The 24719-nt window shown below is 37.2% G+C and overlaps 1 protein-coding gene across 3 annotated transcripts; it reads right to left on the reverse strand.

Moving 5' to 3' along the window:
• Positions 1-592: 592 nt before the first annotated feature.
• Positions 593-24352, reverse strand: LOC124277192. 3 transcript variants are annotated; one of them, XM_046712864.1, is made up of 4 exons: positions 23080-24352; positions 2598-14415; positions 1976-2100; positions 593-1836 (listed from the first exon to the last, which is right to left on the reverse strand). In XM_046712864.1, exons 2-3 carry the CDS (start codon positions 4023-4025, stop codon positions 1984-1986), a joined length of 1545 nt encoding a protein of 514 aa, XP_046568820.1. In that variant the 5' UTR covers positions 4026-14415; positions 23080-24352; the 3' UTR covers positions 593-1836; positions 1976-1983. The 3 variants fall into 2 exon arrangements, with proteins under 3 accessions (XP_046568820.1, XP_046568818.1, XP_046568819.1); XM_046712862.1 differs by lacking the exons at positions 593-1836; positions 1976-2100 and having other exon boundaries at positions 3540-14415.
• Positions 24353-24719: the final 367 nt, after the last annotated feature.

Consider the following 24719-nt stretch of genomic DNA (forward strand, 5'->3'; position numbering starts at 1 on the left):
ATCATATTTACAGGTATCCCCTATTAAGTTATTAACAGTGTTTGTTTTTCAAGTTTTGAGTTCGACATATGATTTATATAGAAGATATTGCATTATAAGTCCATATTCACACATACTATTATCAAGTCTACATATCAACAGCTAAATGTTATCATCATACTTGAAATGTTTTGGATTTGTCAATAAAAGTTTGTTGCCTCATTATATTCATGATGGTTTGTACCATCCATATGTCCACATATACACAGCAGGTACTTATACATCTAGAAGCATCAACTGAACAAGTGCTCCCTCACTGTTTCTTGTCAGACTGAAATATCCTTGACATCAATCACTGTGTACTAACTGGTATGTACAAATGGGAGTCACTTAAAAAAGTCATCATATCTCTCTACATATTGACAGTCCACCTAACTTCTAATGCAACAAATATACATATGATAAAGCAATATTTTGTGGATTTGTTCTAGTTCAGAAACAATCAACATTATAACCGCTTGATTCCTAAATGGTTTGTCACATTCAAATGTCAAGATTTACAACATATATTCATATATCCCAAAGCCTCACTTCTAAAATATCATTCTTCATCATGTGTACAAAATACCAGTACCATCAAATGCTATATATCATATTTACAGGTATCCCATATCAAGTTATTGACAGTGTTTGCTTTTCAAGTTTTCAGTTGAACAGATTTATACATATAGCAAATGTTGTATTATCAATCCATATGTACAAGGAAGTCCAAACACAAAGGATTATCAAGCATACATATAAACAACTAAATGTTATAATCATACACAAATGTTAAGGCTTTGTCAATTATAGTTATTGTGTCTCAGCATATTCATGATGGTTTATACCACCAAAATGTCCATATTTACAACATGTATTCTGACAAGCAAGACAGTATTTCTTACTAACAATTCTTCACCATTATCTGGTTTTTGAATGTCCATATTTACAACATGTATTCAGATATCTCAAAGCATTACGTCAACAGTATCATTCTTCATCAATATCTGTATGAAACTTCAGTACCATCAAATGTTATATATGATATTTACAGGTATCCCCTTGTTTGTTTTTCAAGTTTTGAGTTCGACATATGATTCATATAGAAGATATTGCATTATAAGTCCATATTCACACATACTATTATCAAGTCTACATATCAACAGCTAAATGAAATCATCATATATGAAATGTTTTGGATTTGTCAATAAAATTTTGTTGCCTCATTATATTCATGATGGTTTATACCACCAAAATGTCCATATTTACAACATGTATTTTGACAAGTAAGACAGTATTTCTGACTAATAATTCTTGACTATTATCTGGTTTTTGAATGTCCAGATTTACAACATGCATTCAGATATCTCAAAGCATTACTTCAACAATATCATTCTTCATCATTATGAATACAAAATACCAGTACCATCAAATGTTATATATCATATTTACAGGTATCTCATATCAAGTTATTGACAGTGTTTGCTTTTCAAGTTTTGAGTTGAACAGATTTATACATATAGCAAATGTTGTATTATCAATCCATATTTACAAGGAAGTCCAAACACAAAGGATTATCAAGTATACATATAAACAACTAAATGTTATAATCATACACAAATGTTAGGGATTTGTCAGTTATAGTTATTGTGTGTCATCAAATTAATAATTCTGACAGAGAATTCTTCACCAGAATAAACATAGTCCTTCAACACATCACATATATACTGTGAGAAGGATGTACAAAATTTCCCTATAATAGTGAATCTGTTCCTTATCTTTGACAAAACTGGTAAATGTTCCATGGTGTCCTGACAACTGAAAGAAAAAAGGTAAGAATTAGTCTTGTAAAGAAAAAAAAGGTAAAGAAAAAAAAGGCTATGGCCAATCTGTCTTTAAATAACATTTAGAATTGAAGTATGTTTCAGAAAAATTATGGAGCTCATATTTTACTTACGAAGAAAATCAACGTTTTCTAAATTTCTTTGCCAGCTTCTTCTTTCGTTGTTGAACAGTTCCAGACTTCTTTTGGCCTGCTCCTGCATATTGGGAACTGTTCCTGCCATCCTTCATCCTTAATTCCTGAAGAAAATGCATTCTCTTTTGGAAGAGTGATGTAAAAACCAACAAACCTACATTTATAATTATACAATAAATCTACAATCTACTTTCAGGCTACCAGAGATGAATGATTGATAAGCATTTGTCCATTAAACGACAATTGTAAAGAAAAAACCCAACCCTTTTAAAAATCCTAAGCCAGACTCACAATACAGGAATATTGCTGGGTGTGTCATTACACAGGAACCAAAATTACTATTGCATGAGAACTGTGAGTACCAGGTTCTACTGATAGAGGACATGTCTATGCTTTTGGTGAACAGCTTGTGTCATGCCTGAATTTTTGTGGTACATTTACATATTTGTCATCACTATTTTGCCCAATGAAATCTGTTTCTAGGAAAATCTAGACCAATCATTCTCTGATCTCATGTTTTAAAGTTACATACTGTCCTCATATAATGCTGAGACTAACAACAGAATGTATATATAAATAGATATATGAAAAATTACTATACCTCAACAGCCTGCGTAATGAAGTCAATGGCATCACAGATATGCTCCACACAAAGGCAGGGATGAATCAGTTCAGCATCAAGCTGTTTAATTCTTGATGTAACAGCTTCTAAACCACCTTCTGGCCACATAATGTTTTGCATAAGTAAAGGTGACAAGGGATCAGCAGCCTTTGCAAACTGAAATCGGATATATCTGAATACCGTCTTCTTCAAAGCTGACAGAAGGGCTTCTTGCAACTTCAAATCTATCATCCCAAGAACAGTGTTCATGTGTGATTCACATTCTTCAGGCATAGAGACTCGGTATGTGTCTTCTAATCGGTCAATGATCATGTCAGCCACCAGGTCTTCTACATATTCATAGAGAGATATTAACTGAGTCAAACGGATCCTTTTACAAAAGGCATCAATGTCCAAAACTCTTTTGGGAAAGAAAGATTGCCAAGCCATGAGAAAGTCATTCAAAGTTTGCTGTTTCTGGCGACCAGACAGTGGAGCTCTTTTGAGAAGAGTGAAGGTCATTTCTAAGTAGTCAATCAATGTCTGCATATTTGATGAACTCTTCTCTTTTAGTGAAACAATAGACTTGATGATATCTTTGTCAATGGCTTCATGGCCAACAATGTTGATGATATCTTCCCGAAGTTGGTCAGTCCTGTGTAATCTTTCATCATAAAAGCGGATCATAGGAAATTTAGGTCCTATTAATAGTAATGGCATATTTACCAAGGATTCTGCCACAACTTGAAGTTCAATTTGATACATATCATAGAGTCTTTCTCTTCCATGTCCTAATTCTGTGTTTATTTGAGAAAACTTTGGCATGTCAAGTAAGTCTGGCAGGGTAATAACATGTCTTGGTGTAACATTTTCTACAGCTGTTCCATGCAGATTTGCAAACCTGTCATTTAGTGTCAGGAAACTGGTTGACAGGTTGTTCAGTGACAAACTCACAATAACAGAATCTGTCAAAAATTGGTTCTGAATAGACTGCAAAGCCTTTAACACTTGTATGATAGGTGCAGTAGATTTTGTCATTATGCATGTTTCAAGTGGACCTCTTATATGCACCCTAGGCATGTCTGATATGAATTCATTGTAGTGTTTCAACACATGAATTTCTTCTCTCAGTTGATTCCAAGACTGCTTGAAGGTCTCAAATGTTTTCATCAGATCTGATTTCTCACCAGCTTTTACTTCTTTCTGACACATATGGATAAAATCTTCAACAGTTCTGCATTCCACAACTCTTGAGTTATTACTGGATTGCCGTATGGTACACATGTGCCATTGAATAAGTGGAATGAGATGTTTCAGCAAAGGCAGTGCATTCTTCTTTTCAAATACTAAAGCCATAATTGGAAACTGTTCAGTTTTTTTGTTGAATGACATATTCCCTTTCCATATTTTCAATACTGGGCGACACATTTTCCCTCATCAACCTTGGCAACCTTTCACTTATATTGTCTTCTTCAGAAGCCTCTGCTAATATCATCTCCCAAGATGAGGCAGAACTATGTGGCTTGGTCTTATGGAAAGATCTTACCTCCTCCTGTATAATGCCAAACCTTCTGACCATAATCTCATTGAAATAGTCACTGAAGTTATCTTCAAAACTTACTCTGTCCTCTGGCTCACAAAACTGAGATGTACTGTGAACCCAAAAAGACATCCCATCTTTCACTGTGAAATTCAAAAAGTTTACCAAGTTGTGCATTTCCGATTTCCGCCATAACAGAAAGAGCATCCCAATGACTTTGTAAATGCTGGCTGATGTAATGTACTACGTCTACCTCCTCTGGGATATTCATAATCTTTGAGAGATCTGAAGTGGTAGTAAAGCCAAGGGCTAATGACACAGCAAGGCACCCATGAATAGCCATCTGTAAAAGTCGAAATGCTGCAGGTGACAAAGTACCTACAGAGAGAAACTCATTTCTCACACAACTACTGTCAATGTATATGTATCCCTGCTTTCTTGTGGACATCAGAGGCAAGAGACCTGACAGCTCCAAACTTTCCTTATTTGATTCAAAATTCTCCTGACAGCCATGGCAGACTGTCACATCTTCACTGGCAAGAAATACAGTGGTCAAACCACACTTACACCTAATGGAATGGCAGTCTTTCAGTTTGTCTCGCCTACATGCAAATTTGCTCAAATGCAAACTGCTCTCATTATATCCCCCTCCTGGGATGTACAATGTTGATGTTTGTTCTGGTTTCATAAGAAGTCTTAACCACAAAGGGGCAGTGCTGCTGATTTGGTTTTCAGTAGGATTGAAGGCAAGCACTGTGCATGTTAGATGAAGAATCCAGGTTACAAGATGTTGGTCTCTGGCTGATTTATGGCTATCCATTTGCAGCAGTGGGAATTTAAATTCATCACATGTGCATAAAGCCTCCAGCATTTTTAGTTGGTTCTTATGAATGTCTTTTGATAAGTCACAGAACATCTTTGCTCTTTCTGTTCTTTCAGTGTCTGTCAGAGGGTTGATAGTCTTTACCAGGTATATGTGTTGGAGGGCAACACCAAACACGCAGTAGGTGAACTGAGGATTTGTTCTGGCAGCATTAAGTGCACTTTTTACTTCACTATTGTCCTTAGGTAATGCATAATAACCATCAGAAACAGAAAGAAATATATCCGACCAAGTCATCTGCATTGGGCATAGTTCAAGTGCTACAAGTCTATCACCATCTGCAATTTTCACTTCATTGGTAAATGGGAGATGTTCTGACTGAGAATATAGAGTATCCTCAAATGTCTTCAACCCATCATGTTGGGAAAGTACCTTGACAAAATAGTTCTGCAAGGCTTTAGTTCTGATATCCCTGGTAGATTTGCTAATATCTGAATCCAGCTGTAGGATGCCATTCATCTTCTGTAAGACATGGATTGCAACAGTCTCTTCATTTTGTATGTCACATGCTAACCTTGACAGACAGGTCTTTATATAAGCCAATGCTGTAAGGTGTTTCAGTGAAAAACTCTCACATTTGTACATTTCATCACACTTTAACATGGTGTCCAGGTTGTCATCATCAAACTCCAATCCCTCTTGTGTAAAATGTGTCTCAATGACATCCATGCAAAGACATGCTAACTGTGAGTCTGGTTCACCTTTCTCTTGGAATTCCAGAATGCATCTGTCCAGATTTCTTAGTACAGGGTATTGGAGAAGGTCATCATTGATCAAATCACATTCTTGCATTTCTATCATCAGAATTTGACAAAGTGTTGGACCAAAATAGTTTAAGGTACTTTGAAAAATTGTCAAATCTTTAAGTACCTCAAGTCCAAAACCAACTACAGATGTTTCTGGATCAGTGGCATGACATATGCTTATGTAACATGCAAAGAAATGTTGTAATGCTTCTGTAGGAACCAATTTCTCTTCACTCAGTTTGTGTACTACTTCAAGAATCTTCTTAAATATGACATCACTTTCAACCTGGTTTGATTCAAGTGCATGCCCTATTTCAATAAGATACCTTCTATCTGTGTTGTGTGGAACTGACACAAGCAATGCAAATTCATTACACATCCGTAATGACTGAAACACTTTGGATTCTAATGATACTTCACTTGCCAAAGACAAAACAAGACTGACTCCTCCTACCCATGATTGGAATGCTGAGGTCTCAAGCAGATTTTCTGTAGGAATTAGTTTCTGACAAGCAAATGTAACCAGGTTGGTACTGATGTCCAGTTCAGATTCCGGCATTTCATGTACAACATTGTGGTGGTGTTCAGTACTGATCACATCTGACTGTGGTTTGACATATGCAGTTTCAGAGAGGAGATTTCCAACGGCTCCAACATCCTGATCTTCTTTTTTTTCTTGATGTGTACTTTTTATGATCCCAAAGCCACCAGTTGATTTCCCTTCAGTGTCAGTCTTCAGTGAGACTTGGGTCGCTGATGAAGAATGTTCGTCTGCAGCTGAACTTGGACACAACATGTGCACTGGCTTCAAAGTTTGAAGGACATCATCCACACTCACTTCACTTATACTTAAACAAGCACCCACAAGTTTCAACTCTGCTTCTATTTTATTCAAATGAAGCCAATGTGTAACATGTAAACTTGTCACTGCTGCTTCAAATGGTAGTCCATCTACTTGAAATCTTGATAAAAATGACCATTCTACAACCCTGACTTTTAGACTTTCTTCCATATCAGTGTTGACATTTGAATACATTATGGTTACAAAGTCACGGAGGTAATCACTGAAATGTTGTTCTCCATATGAATATTCAAATAATTCAAGAGCTATGTCATAAACTTGATTTTGAAGTCTGCTACTGATTTCTTTCGAGAGATTTTCTTCAATGTCATCAATTTCCATGCCTGGGTATTCCATAGCAATAGTTTCTGTGCACAATCCTTTAAGGCTTTCAATCCTTTCAATAAACATTTTGCTGAAAGGACATACAAGCAATAAAGCTGATTCCATAAGAGGGTAAGACTCTGGTCCTTGTGGGTGAGGCACATCACGAATGTCTAAAACTGATAAAGTTGAAACAAGCTGCCTCCAGCATTCAAACTTTTGTTCTTGAAACTCCACTTGTCCAACAGCACAATCCCAAGCATTTGCTGCCTCGAGTTTATAGACCATTGCTGCCAGTGGATATTTCATACATTCCATCAGTTCATTCTCAAGTGCACCATGCAATGTCAGACATGTGTAAAGTTTCAGCTGATCACATGCCACAAGGACTTGCCAGTTCTCTGTTTCAGATTGGTTGAATTGTGTTTCAAGAGTAGAAAACACTTCTCCTTCTATGAATTCCATGAGATGTGAATTGGTAGAAATGTTCTCAATCAGGCTTCTAAGACTTGTCAAACTCCTGGCACGGCTGTGGTATTTTATCAAAGTAAATGACCAAAAGAGATAGTGAGCTAGTGGTACCATGTGCTTCAGTTCATTGACAAGTTCAAATTTTTGTTTCAACAGAAAATCAGTCAAGGAAATTTTCTTGGGCTCAACTGTATCAACAACTGTCAAATTCCATCCACTCAAGTAGTTCAGAAGATTAAATGATTCATCAGAATCATTTCTGTCCATATGAAGTATAACAAATACATACTTCTCTTTGCCTGGCTCATTTTCACATTTGTATTCTCCAAGCTCTTTTTCTATAAGGGATTTCATCAAAAGAATGTTGTCTCTATCACAGCTTGTTAAGCATTGTATTACAAGAAATTTCTTTTCAGGGAGACACCAAAATGCATGTAGCTTGGCTGTCAACTGTTTCTCAGACTTGAAAGAGCTCAATTTCTCTACTTGACACATTTCAGAAGGCACGTCCAGACATGAAAGAATATTGGTATGAACATTGGTATGACTGAAAATCATTTCCTTGCCTTTCTGTATGTTTGTTTCAGAACTTGATAGAGCATAATCAACAAATTTCTGAAGTCCCCCATGTATAGGCAACTTGTAGTAATAGTCCTGCCATTTCAATACTTCACAAGGTTCCTCACTGTACTTTTGACTTAGCTGAAGGCGAACTATCCCCTCTGGTGTGCAAGCTTTGATCAGAAACATCTTACAGTTCTCAACTATGCTTTCATGGTCAATGTTTGTTTTGCAGTGTGAAAAATAATAATGGACCAAAGACGCAATCAAGTCAGGGTTATCAAAGGGTATCATGTCACTTCTTCTGAATTTATGACCTGGAACTTTTGTGACAGAAGTCATCCATGCCTCCAATTCTTCAGCAACAATTTTCTCATCAGCTGTCAATATATCTGAAAGCCGGATACACTGTTTTTCAAATCTGTTCAGAAACGGTGGATCTGACAAGTCAAGTTTGTTTTCTTCAACCAAAACAACGCACCGAAAATCTTCATGAACATGACACACTGGGTTACCATAGGCTCCATGTGCTACTCTGCATGTTTTCTTTAAGCCAACTTTAGAGTAGTTTTGGTTTAACATATCATATAGGCTCCCATAAATGCTATCAAGGTCTTTCAATATCAAAACAACTCCCTGTTCCATGCACAGTATTATTTTGCTGAGAATGCGATAGCTGTAGTCATCATTCAGATCTTCATCAAAATGGCTTCCTAAAATTGTGACATGTTGCCGTTCACTTCGCCTGAGTAAATCTTCAACAATGCTCAGAGCTGACTCCCCTCTTGTCACCAAAAGTAAGTGACGAGCTGATCTGTCTTCAATGTTCTCATGGACCAGTTCAAGGGTGGAAGGTAACACAAGTTCACCAGAAACAGCTCCATTGTTTAGTATCACACCTAGGTGCTCTTTAAACACTGCTATAACAGATTGAACTTCCGATGAAAGGCCTCCAAAGTTGCGGAGTAAACCTCTCACAACCAGATCAACTTTCATTTGGTCATCATTAAAATGTTCTACTGTCATTGATTTGAATTTTCGAGACACATACTTTACTAGAGAGTAGAAATCTCGAAGACCATGAAAGTTTTTGAAACGCTGGTCATTGACATATTGGAAATATGCATCAGCTATTGCTTTTATGAGTACTTTATCTGTTTGATTACTGATGTTGTTATCGTTTAGATGTAACAGACTCCCTCCTTCATCACAATCTTCAACTGTTGCCTCACTGATAGACAGTCCTGTGTGATAGAGTTCATCTGCGTCCATATCTGGCCTAGATAGATGGATAGCTCTGTTCATCTTTGCTGCATCAAGAGCCCAGTTGGATATACCAACAACTGCAACATTTGGGACCTCACCATGCCCAGGTTCTAGCCGACTGTGAAGAACTTTCAAAGGGTTAAATTTTGATGTTTCTGCCAAACCAATTTCATCTAAAACAACTACAGGAAGAACATTTTCCTCTTTAGTTGACTCCCTATAACGTTCCGCTTTCTCAAAGACCTTGATGATGCCATCTGAGGTGGATGACTCTGATCCTTGAAAAGCAACACAGTACAACTGGGGTAACGTCTGGAAATATGGATCAGCTGAATCAAGGCCTCGTAAATTGCTTTTTATCAACTGCAATGACAGTGACTTGCTACAGCCTGGTTTTCCAACAATGAAAACTGGAATTCTATTAAGAATGCTTATCATGATAACAAACACATTTTCTTGTAGAGCTGTGTTTTTTGCAATGCCATCAGGCATATCCATTCTCTCTATAATATCTCTTTGTTCTTCATGTATTATCTTGAAGATGTCTGTCTCACTTTCACTGTCTCCATGTTTCTTAAACACTCTTGACAGGTTCTCCCTGTATGCTTTCCTACTTAAGGTATCAGGCAATCTTGAGTGATAGACATGTGCCAAAGCCAAAATGACTGCCTTAATTTCAAATTTTCTGCTTTGAGGCAACGGTTTATTCATAAGTCCAGACTTCATTTCTAGTGTTTCTTGAAACCACTTTATCAGATTTCTACATCTGTTGACATCTCGTAGGCTCACACAGGAATCAGTCTGTTCCTTTTTTCTGATGAATTCTTGTGACATTGTCAGAAGTTCCACAAGACAAGAGACGGGGTATCTTGAAACTGCATTATTAATCATCCGTCTAATGTAGGACTCTTCATCAGTTTTGCTGAGGCTACCATAGTCCCAAATGTAGTCAATCATACTCTCTGGGAGCGGATTCACCCTGTACACAAGCTTTGACTGCTCATCAGGTAAAACTTTGTTATCCAAACCAGCAGTGAAAATACTCTCTTCAGTTCTCAGTTTGTAAGGATTGCAGGCTGCCATTGCTATAAGATTGGGTGCCAAAATGTTCCCTTGACAGCAGTGATGACACAGGATATCATTAATCAATCCAAGGTGATTGCAGGTGTTAATTTCATCTAGAAACACCCACACACTTTCATTCATGTTGGACAGAGCAAAAGCATTACTTTCAAGCACAAAATCAACTATATCAGACTCTTCAACACCTGCATGGATGTTCTGTACTTTGAAAACCACATCACAAATTTTGGACAGATAATGAATTAGACTTGTTTTGCCACATCCTGTATCACCCATGAGTATCACAGGAATATGTGCACGCACTCGAAGCACAATCAATACCATTTTCAACAGATTATCCGGTGTCAAAGCATACATTTCATCTATTTTGTTCAATTCCTCTTGTGGAATACACCCTTGTTTGAACCGTGCAACATGCTGCAAAATCTTTTGCAGTTCAGTTTGAGGCATATCAGAAAACTCTGGCAATTCCCCTTCCTATTTGAGTTTCAAATAACTTTCTGACACTAGCTTGTACCATCTGTTTTGACCTGTAGAGAGCTGACAGAGTCTGGATGTCTTGATTATGAAATGCAACAATCAAGTGATTGCTTTGAGACCACTGAATCATACTGTCTACACGTTGTGTCATTGCTTGTGCTGTTGCCAATGTTTTTGCCATTTGGTGTTTGTCACTGACATTTTGATTGCTAGACTGCATTGACCTTGTAGCAAATTCTTTAGACATTTCAAGCAAAGCTTTCAATACCTGGGTTTTCACATCATTTACCTGATGAGTTCCAAGCATTCCAGCTACTGTCTGTGTCCGAAAGAAATGACTGCAGGAAAATTTCTTCAACTGATCTGCCAAAAGATTTAAGAAAACTTGAACAACTGTGAAAGACAGATCAGTGTCAAATGAGAAATAGCATCTCAATAGTTCTTGGCAGCGTTGTTCTTTCAATGGTTTACACTGTTTTTCACCACTGAAGTACAAATCAACAACATTCATTTCCCCATTTTCGTACACATTTAGGAAATTACAAACAACTTGAACTGGACTGCAGATTTCCTGACTGACACATAAATTGTCATAGTTTTGCCATCTCACATGTTCTCGTTTAAAGAATGTGATAGTTTGAAGTGAATTTCGCAAAACACTATCAATTGTATTTGCAATTTCAATGTAAATGTGACTTGTCACCAAGGTGAACAAGTCAGATTTATGTGAAATAGTCTTCAGAACAATGAGCTGAAAAAGCAGCTTTTCTAAGTCAAAAGGTCTTGTTATCAAACCAATATCAAGGTGGAGAACATGAGATGGTGACAAATCAAGACATCTTAACTTTCTGATCATTTCTGGGGGTGTAACATCCCCACTGAGGTGTAAAGTACAAATGTCCAGATTTTCCGTGTGAGCTCGTTCTTGTATTGTTTCTGATTTTCCTTGACCAGGAAGGTCTGATGTAACAGTAACTACATTTGGAAATAGATTTTGCAGACATGTTTCCATTGGTGATTCAGACAATGGCTGCACCTGATTCACACTATCTCCAAAATTATCCAGAAATGGATGATGAGAACCTTCACAAATCACTGCCATTAAAACATTGCTGTGTGCTAGACTTTTCAAGCTCTCAACAAGCAGAAACTGGACATCATTGGATAGTTTCTCAACAGACACAATAACAAACAGCTGTGGGTTTGTTAGGTTTTGGGATCCATGGCATCTATTTAACAAAAGTTCAATATCTCCCCACTGTGTATCTTCCTGACAAAAGAGAAGTTGATGAGGGAGAGGAATGTGTCCTGTAGTGTTCTGATATAATGCAAGCACTGTTGGAATAATCATGCTGCTGTTTTCATCCAAACTAGCAACAAAAATATTTCCAGGCCGAACAGCATCAGCCATCCGAACTGGTTGCTTTGGTCCAAACATGTCTTTGGGAAACGGTATTTTCTGACAAGTCAGTTCAGACAGTACTTTATCTAAGGTTTTCCCAACTGTCTTTAAACCAAAAGTATCTTGTATGTCTATCACGTCCACTGAAGCACATACTGTCTGGTAGGTCATTCTAGCAGAATTTAGATTTGCTGCTTGGCAACCAGTATAGAAAAGCAAATTCCTTGTCATAGTTTCATCTTTCCCTTCTTGTAAGCACAAATGAATTGTTCTCAATTGTTCAGGATAGAAAAAATTCAGCCAGTAATGAGTTTGTCTGCTATCAGATAGAGCACTCTGCCAGACGGTCAAGGTTGTTTCAAGACTATCACGGTGGGCCTCAAGATGACTTATGTCAAGTCCCCCTTTCAGCAAACTCATGCAATCTTGATAACCTGAATGACGCAGTCTGTCTAGTATGTTAGCAATATTGATCGCCTCATCCACTTTGATAATGAATGATTCATATTCCATTTGGACTTTGTCCTTCTGATATCGCGGAGTTTTTCTCTTTGATTCAGTATTCACCATCAGTAATACTCTGCTTCTGAGATCATTCAAATCAGCTCTGGTATGGGTTGTAAGCACACCATGACTTTTGTATGACAGCTTTACACTGCATCCATTTTCATCTAACTTGAAATAAATTTTTGCACCTTTCTTCAATGTGTTTTTCACAACATCCTTCGTCATTTCTCCCCTGTTGGCTACATTATTGAACAGAGCTTTAAGGCCATGCAAATGTGTCTTACAAATGTTGATCTTTTCTGCTAGTTTTTCGACCTGAGAATCATTTACTGATTTACTCAGTACTGCCAGTACTTGAAGTACTGTCTTGTCTGATCCTGAATGCATCAAGGGACTAAGGAATCTTTTCACAGCTATCAATGCAGAAACTGTTGACTCTTGAATTGACTGCTCTGAGTGTTCCTCAACAGCATCAATAAGATTATGCAAATCATCCATTGGTTTATCCGTTAAGAAGTCTATCAAACCTTTTGATGATGAAAGTTCCTTCAGAACATGCTGGAGATCTTCTTTAACTAATGCCTCAATTTCATCTAACAGCTCTCTTATATGATGTAGCTGATGCAAGGAAATATGATCAAAATTCTCATCTCTGAGTGTTGAAAATGCACATACTGTCGCAGCAAATGACTCATCTTCTACAGAATTATGTTGAAGAATAGCAACTACTTTGCTGATCACATGTAACTTCTGGTCATACTGTAAGTAGGCTCGGACTATTTCTAAGGCATGCACTATCCACTTGGGAAAGATAGAATTGTAACTTTTTTCAGCAAGCCTGATTTCTTCTGTGATATCTTTTGTCTCGACAATAATCAGAAGACGACCTAAATGTGCATCCTCTTCCTTGAATAGGGGATCCCAGATCTTCTTATAGTTCCTTAGTCCATCCTCAACAAGCATGGCACATATTCTTAGTGTTACCTCAGGTATTTCAGAAACTTTTGTGTCTCCAAACACAAAACAAATATCCTCCACTGGATCTGCAGTTGTGTCAGTTTGTGAAACATCCATCTTTGATAACAATTCTTTTGTTAATTCCATGCATATTTGCCAATAGATGGCAGACTGAACTACTATTGCCATTTTGTCTGAGTGTGTAAGGAAACTTATGAATGGATCCCAGTGTGTATGATCTAAAATACATTTCACTGGTAAATCACCTTGTTGAAATTGGGATATTTTCCTCTTAAGGATATCCTGAGCAAGATCTACATCTGGGACATTAATGCCATTGAAAGAACTGATCTTTTTCAGTACAGTGGTCAGCAATGTTTGATCTCCTTCAGCAACAGTAATTGCTTCGATGTGCTTAGTTAGTTCACCTCTTACTGTTTCATAGTCAGTATCTGAACTTGAAGCTACAATTTCACAAAACCCATGAATGTGCTTGTCATTGCCATCTGTAAGTTTTCTCAAGAACTTCACCGCAAGTGTTCTATTTTCCAGCTTGGCCTTGAACATTCTTCCTATTTTCTTGGCTTTCTGTGCAAGCTGATTTTGCATTATGCCTGTCTGGAATTCACCTTTAATATTGAAAACCAATTTCCAAAACTGCCAGTTCTGTAGCATCAACATCAAGGCATCATTTTCATCAGGACATTCCTCAAGGCCTGAGTAATTTACAGCCAAAGTGATCACTCTTGCATGTAACCTGAAAGAAATGAATAGAGGTTTATTTGGTTCATGTCTTGAATAATTTTTTAAGAATTATGTGAAACTATATGTACTCAAAAGCCCAAAATGAATCATTCAAATGGTATCCTCCCATTTGTCAGACATCCCAATAGTCAGACAGGTTAAAACAACAAACCATCTGCTTGAGTGCGCAATCCCCTGCCTGTTACCACTTAATGAAATAGGAATGGCCCATAAAATAAATAACAGAACAGAACTTTATTACATTTCTTTAAAGGTAATAATTTTCTCATAAAACCTATATGTACATCTTCAATTTTTTTTATTCCCCACATTTCAAGACCATACAGCAATATTGGTTTCCACTGAATCAAAGATATAGTTGACATTGTATTGAGAAGTTTAGCATTCGACTTCTACGTATAACAATTAAAAATACATGGCTTCAGTAGCTTATTGACAGAAATTTGATTAAGATTTTTTGAAAGAACAAGATATTTATACACAATAACAGTTTTCCTTAGGTTCAACTAACTGGTTGAAATTTCCCACTGTGGCATTCCCATTTATATTTATTTATAATTAATCCCTAGTCCAGTGTCTGACAATTAGGGACGTCTAACTATTGGGAGTAAACCCTTCAAGTTTATGGATGACAACTTTTTGTTTATCATGTTTATTGCATGGAGCAATGTTTCAATGTAGATTCTTACACCATTATCACACTAAGCGTGTTCAGCTTGGTGATTGGTCCTGACATGGTCTGTTATCGAGATTAAAAAATCAAGCAAATCCATTGTTTTTTTTGCGAATCCACATGGTATTAATTTTCTTCCATAAAATACTTTCCGTGAATATGGAGAATGTCAATCCTTGTTAGGATGGAGGAAAACACTTATTCGCTGGTGTGTTAGCTGAACCCAGCAATATATCACTTTTTGTGCAGATTTTGACAGTATTCTGGAGTCCAGTACAAAAGAGGAATGGGCATATCGTAAGGTTTTAGAGTCAAGCCAAAAGTTGACAGCACAAATGAATGGTCTTCTCAGAATCTTTTTCTAAGTTAACATACTGGCCAATAAGTGGCATTATTTATTATATTTAAACATCCAAAACAGAAAATGAATACTCCTTATAAATCATAATAAATATACTATGTATGAAAAAAAGAATTTGAATCATAGGGAGAATTTTAATTTTGCTTAAAATGCTTAGGGTAATTTGTTTTTAAAAACACTGTCAGGAACAAATGAAGTATAAAGAAATAGGATACATCATGTATCTAATGGAAGGAAAAGGGAAAGGGGATATTCTAACCTTCTAAATATCTCTGTGTCATTCATTATTTATCGGTATATGACATGCTACAAAGAAACATTCTTAACTCCAGGTTGCAGTACAGATAGGTCAGTCAAATTAGCAAAAAGGGCAGAAAAAAATGATGAAGAAGTGAAACTTGGCAGACATGTTCTACAAACCTTCCTATATAACATACTAAAGGTCCCCTAAAATCCCAATTGAGCTAAATCCATAGTGCACATGCAAACATTGCTAACCTATGCAACCCATAAGACCAATTGTGTTTGATAAAATAGTCACAACTTCTTTATTTCTGTACATAAGTACATAAATGTTTGACAACTGAGTGAATAGATTTCAAGATTATTGACTATTATTTCACAAAGATAAAACATTACATTTCAGAGTAGTGGCCTTTTTTGTGTGCTAAAAATAGAATTTGTATATGTTTATACCCTTGGGTGACACAAAGACCTATAGGTATAATGATAAGGCTTAGATATGTCCAAAAGACCTTGAAGTGTATTGTGCAATGTCTTTTTCACCACAAACCACCAAATATAACTTACTAAAATCATTTTTTTACATTTTGACTGAAACTGAATATTTGCAAATTTGTGGCATTTTTAGAAGTCAATGAAAACTCAATATATGGCCCAACAACTGCAATAATTTGATTTTTTACACCCAAAAATCAAGCAAGTGAAATTTTATAATTTTGTAAAAACACACTGAAGTAGCCATTTCCATACTTTAAAAAGATTATCGCCCTTAGATACTCACAATTTCAAGAAAATATAACTAAACCTGACAGTACCTAAAAATAACAGATATTCTGCAGATTACCAAGACTATCAAACACTATTTACAGATTATGTAACAGGACATCTTCAAACACGTATGATTAAAGATCTAAAAAGATCATTTTCTTTTCCTTGTCAGTCTGGAGGAAGTTGAAGACTGTGGCTCATCTTCAACTTCACTCCCATCAGCATCGCTGGAAGACAATTCATGAGATTTTTCATCAGATGGTAGTTCATGATCTTCTTCATCCTCTTCTACAAGGTATACTGTGTTTGAATTGCTGCAACTACCGTGACAATATCCACATAGACGCAAACATTTCAATCCTGCCTTTCTGTACCCATACATACGCTCACACCCTGTTTTACAATTGCATTTGATCATGTTGATCAATGTCTCTGGTGCTGGGGGGTCACAGGTTGTTACTGGCTTGAGCTGGCCACAAACAGTTTGCCATTCCAATTCATTTGGTGGATGACTTCTTCCAAGCCATTGCTGCACTTGCAGATAAACTCTCAGACTATGTTCTCTTACCGCAGCCAATGTAGGTGGCAAGGCAGATAACTGCATTTGTGGGTGAATGGGACACTTGGCAATGGCTCTTGTGAAACAATGATATCTGTGCTCATTTAGGGATTTAACAGACTTAGGTGCTCCATACAATGCCAATAAGAACTAATCTCCTGCAAACGCAACCATATCCTTTGTGGATAATTGATTATGGAATTGACAAGTGGTTGCAAGTCCTGTCGTTTTGTGAACAACATGACAGCTTATTTCTTTCCCTGTCTGTACAAGGCTGATGTAGTGTCACAACCAGTCATGGCATGGAAAAGAGCAGCCCAGAAATGAAGGTCTCTGGTAGTGCTTGACATAACATCGAACTGATATATAGACGATCAGCAGTCTTTCCACTCCCAGTTTTAAGGAAGTACAATCTTTCTGAAGCACACAAATGGATGAGGAGCACCAGAAGATCAACATCAGTCCCAACAACAATGGCTTTGTGCCCATTATCAGCACAATCAATACCTGTTTGTACAATGAGTAGGTCAGCATCTGCACTGGCTTGTTTCACTGGGATATTGAGCTCATGACATTGTTGTGTCAGAGCCTTTATCATATGTGACTTGTTTTTACCATTGGACAGGAATGTATCCTGTTTGACCGTCAATGGTGTTTCAGAATTGAAGACAATATCAGTGCTGAGATATCTAGATGCTCTCCGACTCTGTTCAACACCTTTTGTGGACACAGACTTGGCATACCCATCAAACACAATGATGCAATTGTTTCCAAAGCGTCTATTGACATATGTCAGATAAGCATCATAAACATCATTGTATGTTCTGCTTTGGGGCCATATCACTCTTATCAGCAAGTATCCACCATCAACTATGTACATAGCATCTGGAGGAACTTCATCATCATGTGGAAAGCTTTGTTTGCCTGGCAAAGAATCAATGACAGAGTACATGACAGATTTTTCTGTTTTTCTCATTGAGTACTCATCCAATACTGATGGAGGACATGGAGAAAGTTCATATATATTTCAAACAGGATAAAAAGTCATCATCTGTTTTAATGAGGCACAGGCATGAGAACCTGTTCAATTGTCTTGTCTGTCCAGATGCCAGCCCACACCTTGTCACTTCGCCTGACAGTAAAACCACCAAAACCTGGTAAAAGCTTCAAATTCATCCTTGGGCATAATATCTCCCAGTTGTGACATCTGTTGAACATACAAATGGGCACTTTGGCATAAGCAATATGTCCTGCAGCATGACTGACTGACTGACTGAGTTTGGTTTTATGCCGCTTTTAGCAATATTCCAGCAATATCACGGCGGGGGACACCAGAAATGGGCTTCACTCATTGTACCCATGTGGGGATTCGAACCCGGGTCTTCGGCGTGACGAGCCAACGCTTTAACCACTAGACTACCCCACCGCCCCTCCTGCAGCATGAAAATATGGTATCATCTTGCAGGCAGCATCCAATCAGCTTGAATGAACTGGTGTATCAAAGAAACTTGCTAAAAATATTGACACCACAACATGGCAGTTCTGCTTTGAGACAATTCAAATTCCATAACTTAAGTCAGTTTTTCGACAACGTTTGTGACATTGGCAATTGCTGAAAGGTCATCAGGGATCACATGGTTGGTTTGAACATCCTTATACAAAGTCTTCAGACAAGCTTTATTTGTTTCATCCAGGCTGACCTTCTGCAAGGCAATAACAGCTATTGCTAACTGTGTCAGAGTATGAGCCCTCAATGTTCTTGCATAAGCGTGACCTGTCAACATTTTTTCCATAGAGTCGGAGGCATAGATGAATGACCATAGCTCTTTCAATCCACTGCCATCCATTATATAACTGACCAAACCCATGAAAGACTTAAAGAGATGGAAACCACCAAGTCTGACAACAACTGAAGCTGGAGTACGTTTGTTCTGGTGGGAAGCTACAATATCAACAGCTTTCTCATATAGAGGTTGGCCAAATGTTACAAAACATGTTTTCTGTCCATGTTTCCTGCATTTGTCAGCAGAATATACCAGCACAGAATATATTGCATCTGGATTTGATGCCTGCAAGTTGACAAATGGCAATGGGATCACTTTGGATACTTCATAATTGTCAACACTTCTGGCACACTCCATGTATCCACTCCAGCAGGGAGTGTCCTCCAATTTCAACCATACTCCACTCATGCAAAGTGTATCCAAAAGAATATGCACAGAGCTAGAAAAGGTCAGCTTTCTGACATCGGGAAATATCATCAACAGTCAAACCAAGCAAACCTTTCTTGCTCTGAAATGAACAAGTCAAACTCTCAAATAACTTGGGCCTGACATTGTCCACTGTAACAGCTTTGTTATGCTTGATAACATCAGATATACAGACAGAACTACCTGGTGTGACACACATGATTTCACCCATACTATGAATGTGCATATACATCAAGTTTGCAAACTTTAAATCTGCATTGTCAAAGACAAATTGCATGAAGGCATTTTCACCAATCTCATGATCTGCAGCCATTGCAGAATGTTCATAGGAAATAGCCTCATTATATGGTGCACACACTCCCAGGCTGACATAACATCCAGAAGGTGCTTAAATTCACTTTGTCGGTGAATATACATGGCTAAACCAAGTTGTATCATAGAAAGAAATGATCTTTCTCTTGTTCCTGAGAGTATTTGGTGACATATAACAGATGCCTTCCTTTGCTTTGTAGTAACATCACCTTTCTTATCTTTGTTTGTAAACCTTTTGACCAAAACAGAGAGTATTAGGCACATTCATCATGTGACTATGAAAAGCATCATCAGCAGGAGTGTAATGGTTAGTATCACAAAGCATTGACCTGATGCCCTCCCGTATGATATCTGCAGCTGTTTTCACTATGTGCAACTGTTCTTCTTCAAGGTTCCCTAACTTCTGAGAACAGCATGCATCGCTAAGCATCTTGTGGCCAGTATTTCTAATGCAAAGTAACGGTTTCCTTCCACGAATGCTAGAAATGATAACACCATCACCAAAGTGAGCTAGCAATTTTGATCTCAGGGTTTTTTCACTACATTCAATCTAACCATCAACATGAAATTCTGTTATTCTGAAATTTGCTCACGAGATCCTCTGTTGAATACTGACATTCATCATTTTGTTCCAGAAATTCAAACAAATCATCAAAGGCTCTGCTAAGTTTTTCATCTGCAGGTCTACCCTTCCCTCGGATAGAACGTGGTCAGTTAAAGAATTTCTTATAACATCTATGGTGATACCTGGCTTTGGCAGCCACTAAATCTTTGACACTTGATATATGTTCAGTAACAGCTTAACCCCACAATATTCAGCCATGTCAAGAATGGAATCTTTGGAACTAATAATTCGAACTTCAAAAATATCCCCCATGTCTCTAGGTTTTTTAGTCTCAGAAACTATATCACAATTTTCTCCACAGAACAAGCAATTCATTTTGAAATTGAAAGTTGACAGTGATGATCTTAAGGAAACTGTTTCGAGGTGAGGGATTCACAGCTGCTAAAATAGAAGATTCACGAGTGTAATAATTGCGGCAGTTTACATGAACTGAAACTGAAGATATTCCAGATCATTTTTCAGCAATTCCATCTTTGCGCCTTATACTACTTTGCAGTAAGGTAGTTAGACCTCTTGTGACGGTGACAGTATCACCAGGAGATAAACTTTTGCTGCATATGATACAACACTCTGTTGGATCCATTGTGAAATAGAACTTGTCCGTGGAACTAGCAGGTTGAAATGTGGATGTGCTTCAGTATGTCATTGCTAGAGACCCTCTCAAAACTATCTTGAAGAGAAAATATGGAAGCAAAGATAGAAATGTTGTAGGAAGCAAATGCAATCAATTTCTCACAAACCATCAAATTAAATTGGTCCATCAAACTAAAAACTTTTTAAAACTGTTACTGCATTTGCTTCAGTGAATGGTAATACCAGAGGCCTTCTCAAATCACTTGGAAGAGAAAGGTTTGTGGCAAGATATGTATTGCTTACCAACCAAGTAAGCTACACAGAATGGAGGCTGTTCAACTTAATTGCTAACTATTTATGTTAAATTATTCGCTGACAAAAAGTCAGACACTTGATCACTTCTATGCATCTTAGGACCCCTTAAGTGGAAGATGATAGTTGATGAGCAATTATGGAAGAAAAGAGCAAGGGGTAGTTTACTGCCTCAGGGAACTGTTTCAGCCATTCGTGGGTTTTTGTGAAACAATTGTTGGTTATGTATCAGTGCTTATATAATTGTTGCTATTTTCAATGGAAATGAAATTATAATTATAAGCATAGTTATTATATTAAAACTTTCAGATAATGTTCAATTTGCCATGAAAGTATTAAAATGTTTACTTATCAGAACCTATGTCGAAACGTAGCCTCCACAGACAAAAAGAAGTTGTATATCCATAATAATTGTCATTATTCTTCACCAACTCAACTTCTAAAATGCCCATCAAACAGGTATCAGTAACTTTGATGAATATTATTGTGATAAGACTCATGCATACTGGTTATTACAAAGTGAGGGGGTAGGGCTGGGGGCAACACATTTTTCTGGCTGGTATGCAAATCAATGAAAGTTTGCCTTTTGCCAGTTTCAATTTAAATTTTTAAATGAAATATGTCTTCCAACTATTTGGTACCATTGCATAGATACATCATAGGGCAATTTATTCATATCTGTATAAGACCAATTAAACTTCATATCAAAAAGTTTCAGGCCAAAATTCAAACCCAGGGTCACAATTTCCTAGAAATCTATTTTTAGAGCAAAATGGGATGTGCAAGTGAGGCAAATAATTATTTTCTATTTTCTAAAGTATTTTTATATAAGTGCACTATAATCCATTATATCTGTCAAATTGGATGAGATTATATTCATAAATAAAGATTTTATGAGCATTTCTGTTTTTAAAACAGGATTTTCTTAGAAGAAAAATTATCGTAGGGTATGCATGTTTGCACGTGCACTGTGGATTTAGCTCAAGTGGGATTTTAGGGGACTCTTAGTATGTTATGCAGGAAGGTTGATAGAATATATATACTAAGTTTCATTTCTTCATCATTTTTTTCCGACCGTGGACAGAAAAATGGCTAATTTGCCTGGCCTAAGATACAGAAATAAGTTATTTGAAGGTTTGTAAAAGGGGTCATATTATACCTGTTGCAAAATTCATAATAGTATATGTAGAAATAAATTATGTTAGAAAAAGATATTCTAAATATGTCCACCATGTTTAAAATAAGATATGAAGTTCTGAAGGCTTCAAACATTGTGACCATGTGGGGAATCAAACCCAGGTCTTCGGCGTGATGAGCATATGGTTTAACCACTTGGCTACCCCACTGAGATGATAATGCAAATGAAATGACAGACCTATATGAATGGATGACGAACAATTTGCCAGGCTAAAAGCTAGTGATCTAAAAACATGCATTTTGATGAGTTTGTTGCCAGAATCTGAGTTTCTAACGACTACTACTTCCAAGAAGCTTTACAGAAATGACAAAACATCAAGTATGGTTCTGTTAGGAAGCAAATATGAGTATCTGACAAGATGAATGATGTCACCAATCCACACGCTACTTATGATTTTCCTAAGCTGTCAACAGAGGAAAGGATGTTGTGATAATTATATACTTATACAATAAGTTATCCCTTCAAATTACCAAGCATCTGAAAATACATTGTACTCCGGATATCAAAGTTTTTAACACTGATAATCATCTGTCATATCCTCAAATTATATTGCATCAAAAATACCCACAGATATGCAAGGGGTTATAGAAAATAAGCAGTCATAAGTTTTGGGTCCTTGAGAGCCATCCTGCAAAGCACATTGATTAGCTATTGACATCAGTACGAGTCACTGCTCTGTACTCAAGCTTATCCATTTCTGCCATTTCAAAAGGGGTACATGTGATTATATGTCACATGACCAGAAACTAACAACATGTGCATGTCCATTGGTGCTGACAAGATAGGGCAGACTAGCTATGTAATAATTATTGGCTATCTTACCTCCTGTAGGTGTACACATTGCCATCCTTAGTAGACAAGCTTGTGATATCAGATAGAATTCCAGACCTATGTGTGTTTCCTTTGAAAAGGTGTTGCTGCAGATGCTCTTGAAAAACTGATAAAACGGTTGAATTTTGCAACATGTCTGTCTTGCTCAACTTGTTAAGCAAATCATGTACACTTATTTGGTGGAGAAAACCAAATGCTTTTTCTCTGAGAGATAGGGTTAAATCTTCAATTTCAGTAATCTGTGGTAGTGACAAGGCCAATTCTAGCTTCGAGTAAACTTTTTCAAGGTCATCTACTTTCTTCCCATAGGATTTTCCCGCACCAAGATTACTTATTGCTGTGTCCAACCAACACTGAGTACACTCTGCTATGACAGCTGTGGTACTGTCTTTGTCCAAGTACTGTACTTTGAGCAGATCTATGTACAATCCATGTAGAAGAGCATTCTTAGAAGCAGTCAAGTATTTCAGAACTTCTCTGCGATCATTTGGTTGACTGAACAAATGTGGGGAGGAGACCAGCTTCATTGCTGCATCTACACTCACCTCATCTTTCATTTGTGAATTTGTTATCATAGCTAAGCATGTGCTTCTTAGCTGGTCACATACAGAATCTGTCAGTGAGGATTCCTCTATAATTCCATAAAGATCCAGTAATTGTTCAAAGTGTTTCCCTTTCCAACATGTTTCATCTCTTGCACCACCTTCATTTGAAACAAGTCTTCTATTTCTTCTTTGGAAAGAAATTTTGTACATTCATCCTTTACCATCTTCACCTGTTGTACTGTACTGTGTCGGAGAATTTTCAGCACAAGGTCATGGCAACCTTCCTCATCTCTGTGAAAATGTTCTGATATATGTCTGATGATTTGTACCAAACTTTTCACATCTTTGCACAAACTTTCAGATCTCAAGTACTGAATACATTCACTAAGTTTCCTTGAAAAAAACTTTGTTGGCAAGAATGGGAAGGCATATTCTAGGAGTTTCAACACCTTCCACTTTTCTTCTGGAAAAGCAATGTGGGTGATATATTCTGCAACCGCTGCAAAGACATCAAGTGAGGTTCCTGGAACAGATTCAGGCCTCATGTTCTGGAAACTGCGAAGAATTCCCATACACAGGTCATGATCAAAACATTTTGTTCTCTTTGAAATGTGGAATAGAAACATCAACTTCCCAAACATATATGACAAGACAGCATATGCATCACTGGACAGATAAGTTTTTCTGTCAATGTATTTTCGTAAAGCATCAAGAATGTCTGTCAATGTTACAAAATCATGTTTCTTATAAATGAAATCAGAAAGGCTTTCAACTTGTACAATTGACTCTTTCAACATCTGAGATTTACATCGCGAGATGATTACTGCAATGTGTTCAATGTAACCTCTTGCAACATCAAGCAGTTCATAAAAGTCCAGATGAACTGTTCCAATTCTGACATTTTGAGTGCATCCATTAGTTAATGTATGGGAGTCCCAAAGACGGCCTTTTTGCGAATAGGATACTTGATAGAAGTAAGAATCTGTTTTCTCATTGGATGGGTATCTAACTGCAAACCTCCAAATGTTACCATGGAAGTGGTCCATTTTATAGGACCAGTTTTCAGATGTTATTGTCACGCAATTG

The sequence above is a fragment of the Haliotis rubra genome, unplaced genomic scaffold, assembly GCF_003918875.1.
Source record: "Haliotis rubra isolate DU_JTF1 unplaced genomic scaffold, ASM391887v1 Scf219, whole genome shotgun sequence".
Lineage (NCBI taxonomy): Eukaryota > Metazoa > Mollusca > Gastropoda > Lepetellida > Haliotidae > Haliotis > Haliotis rubra.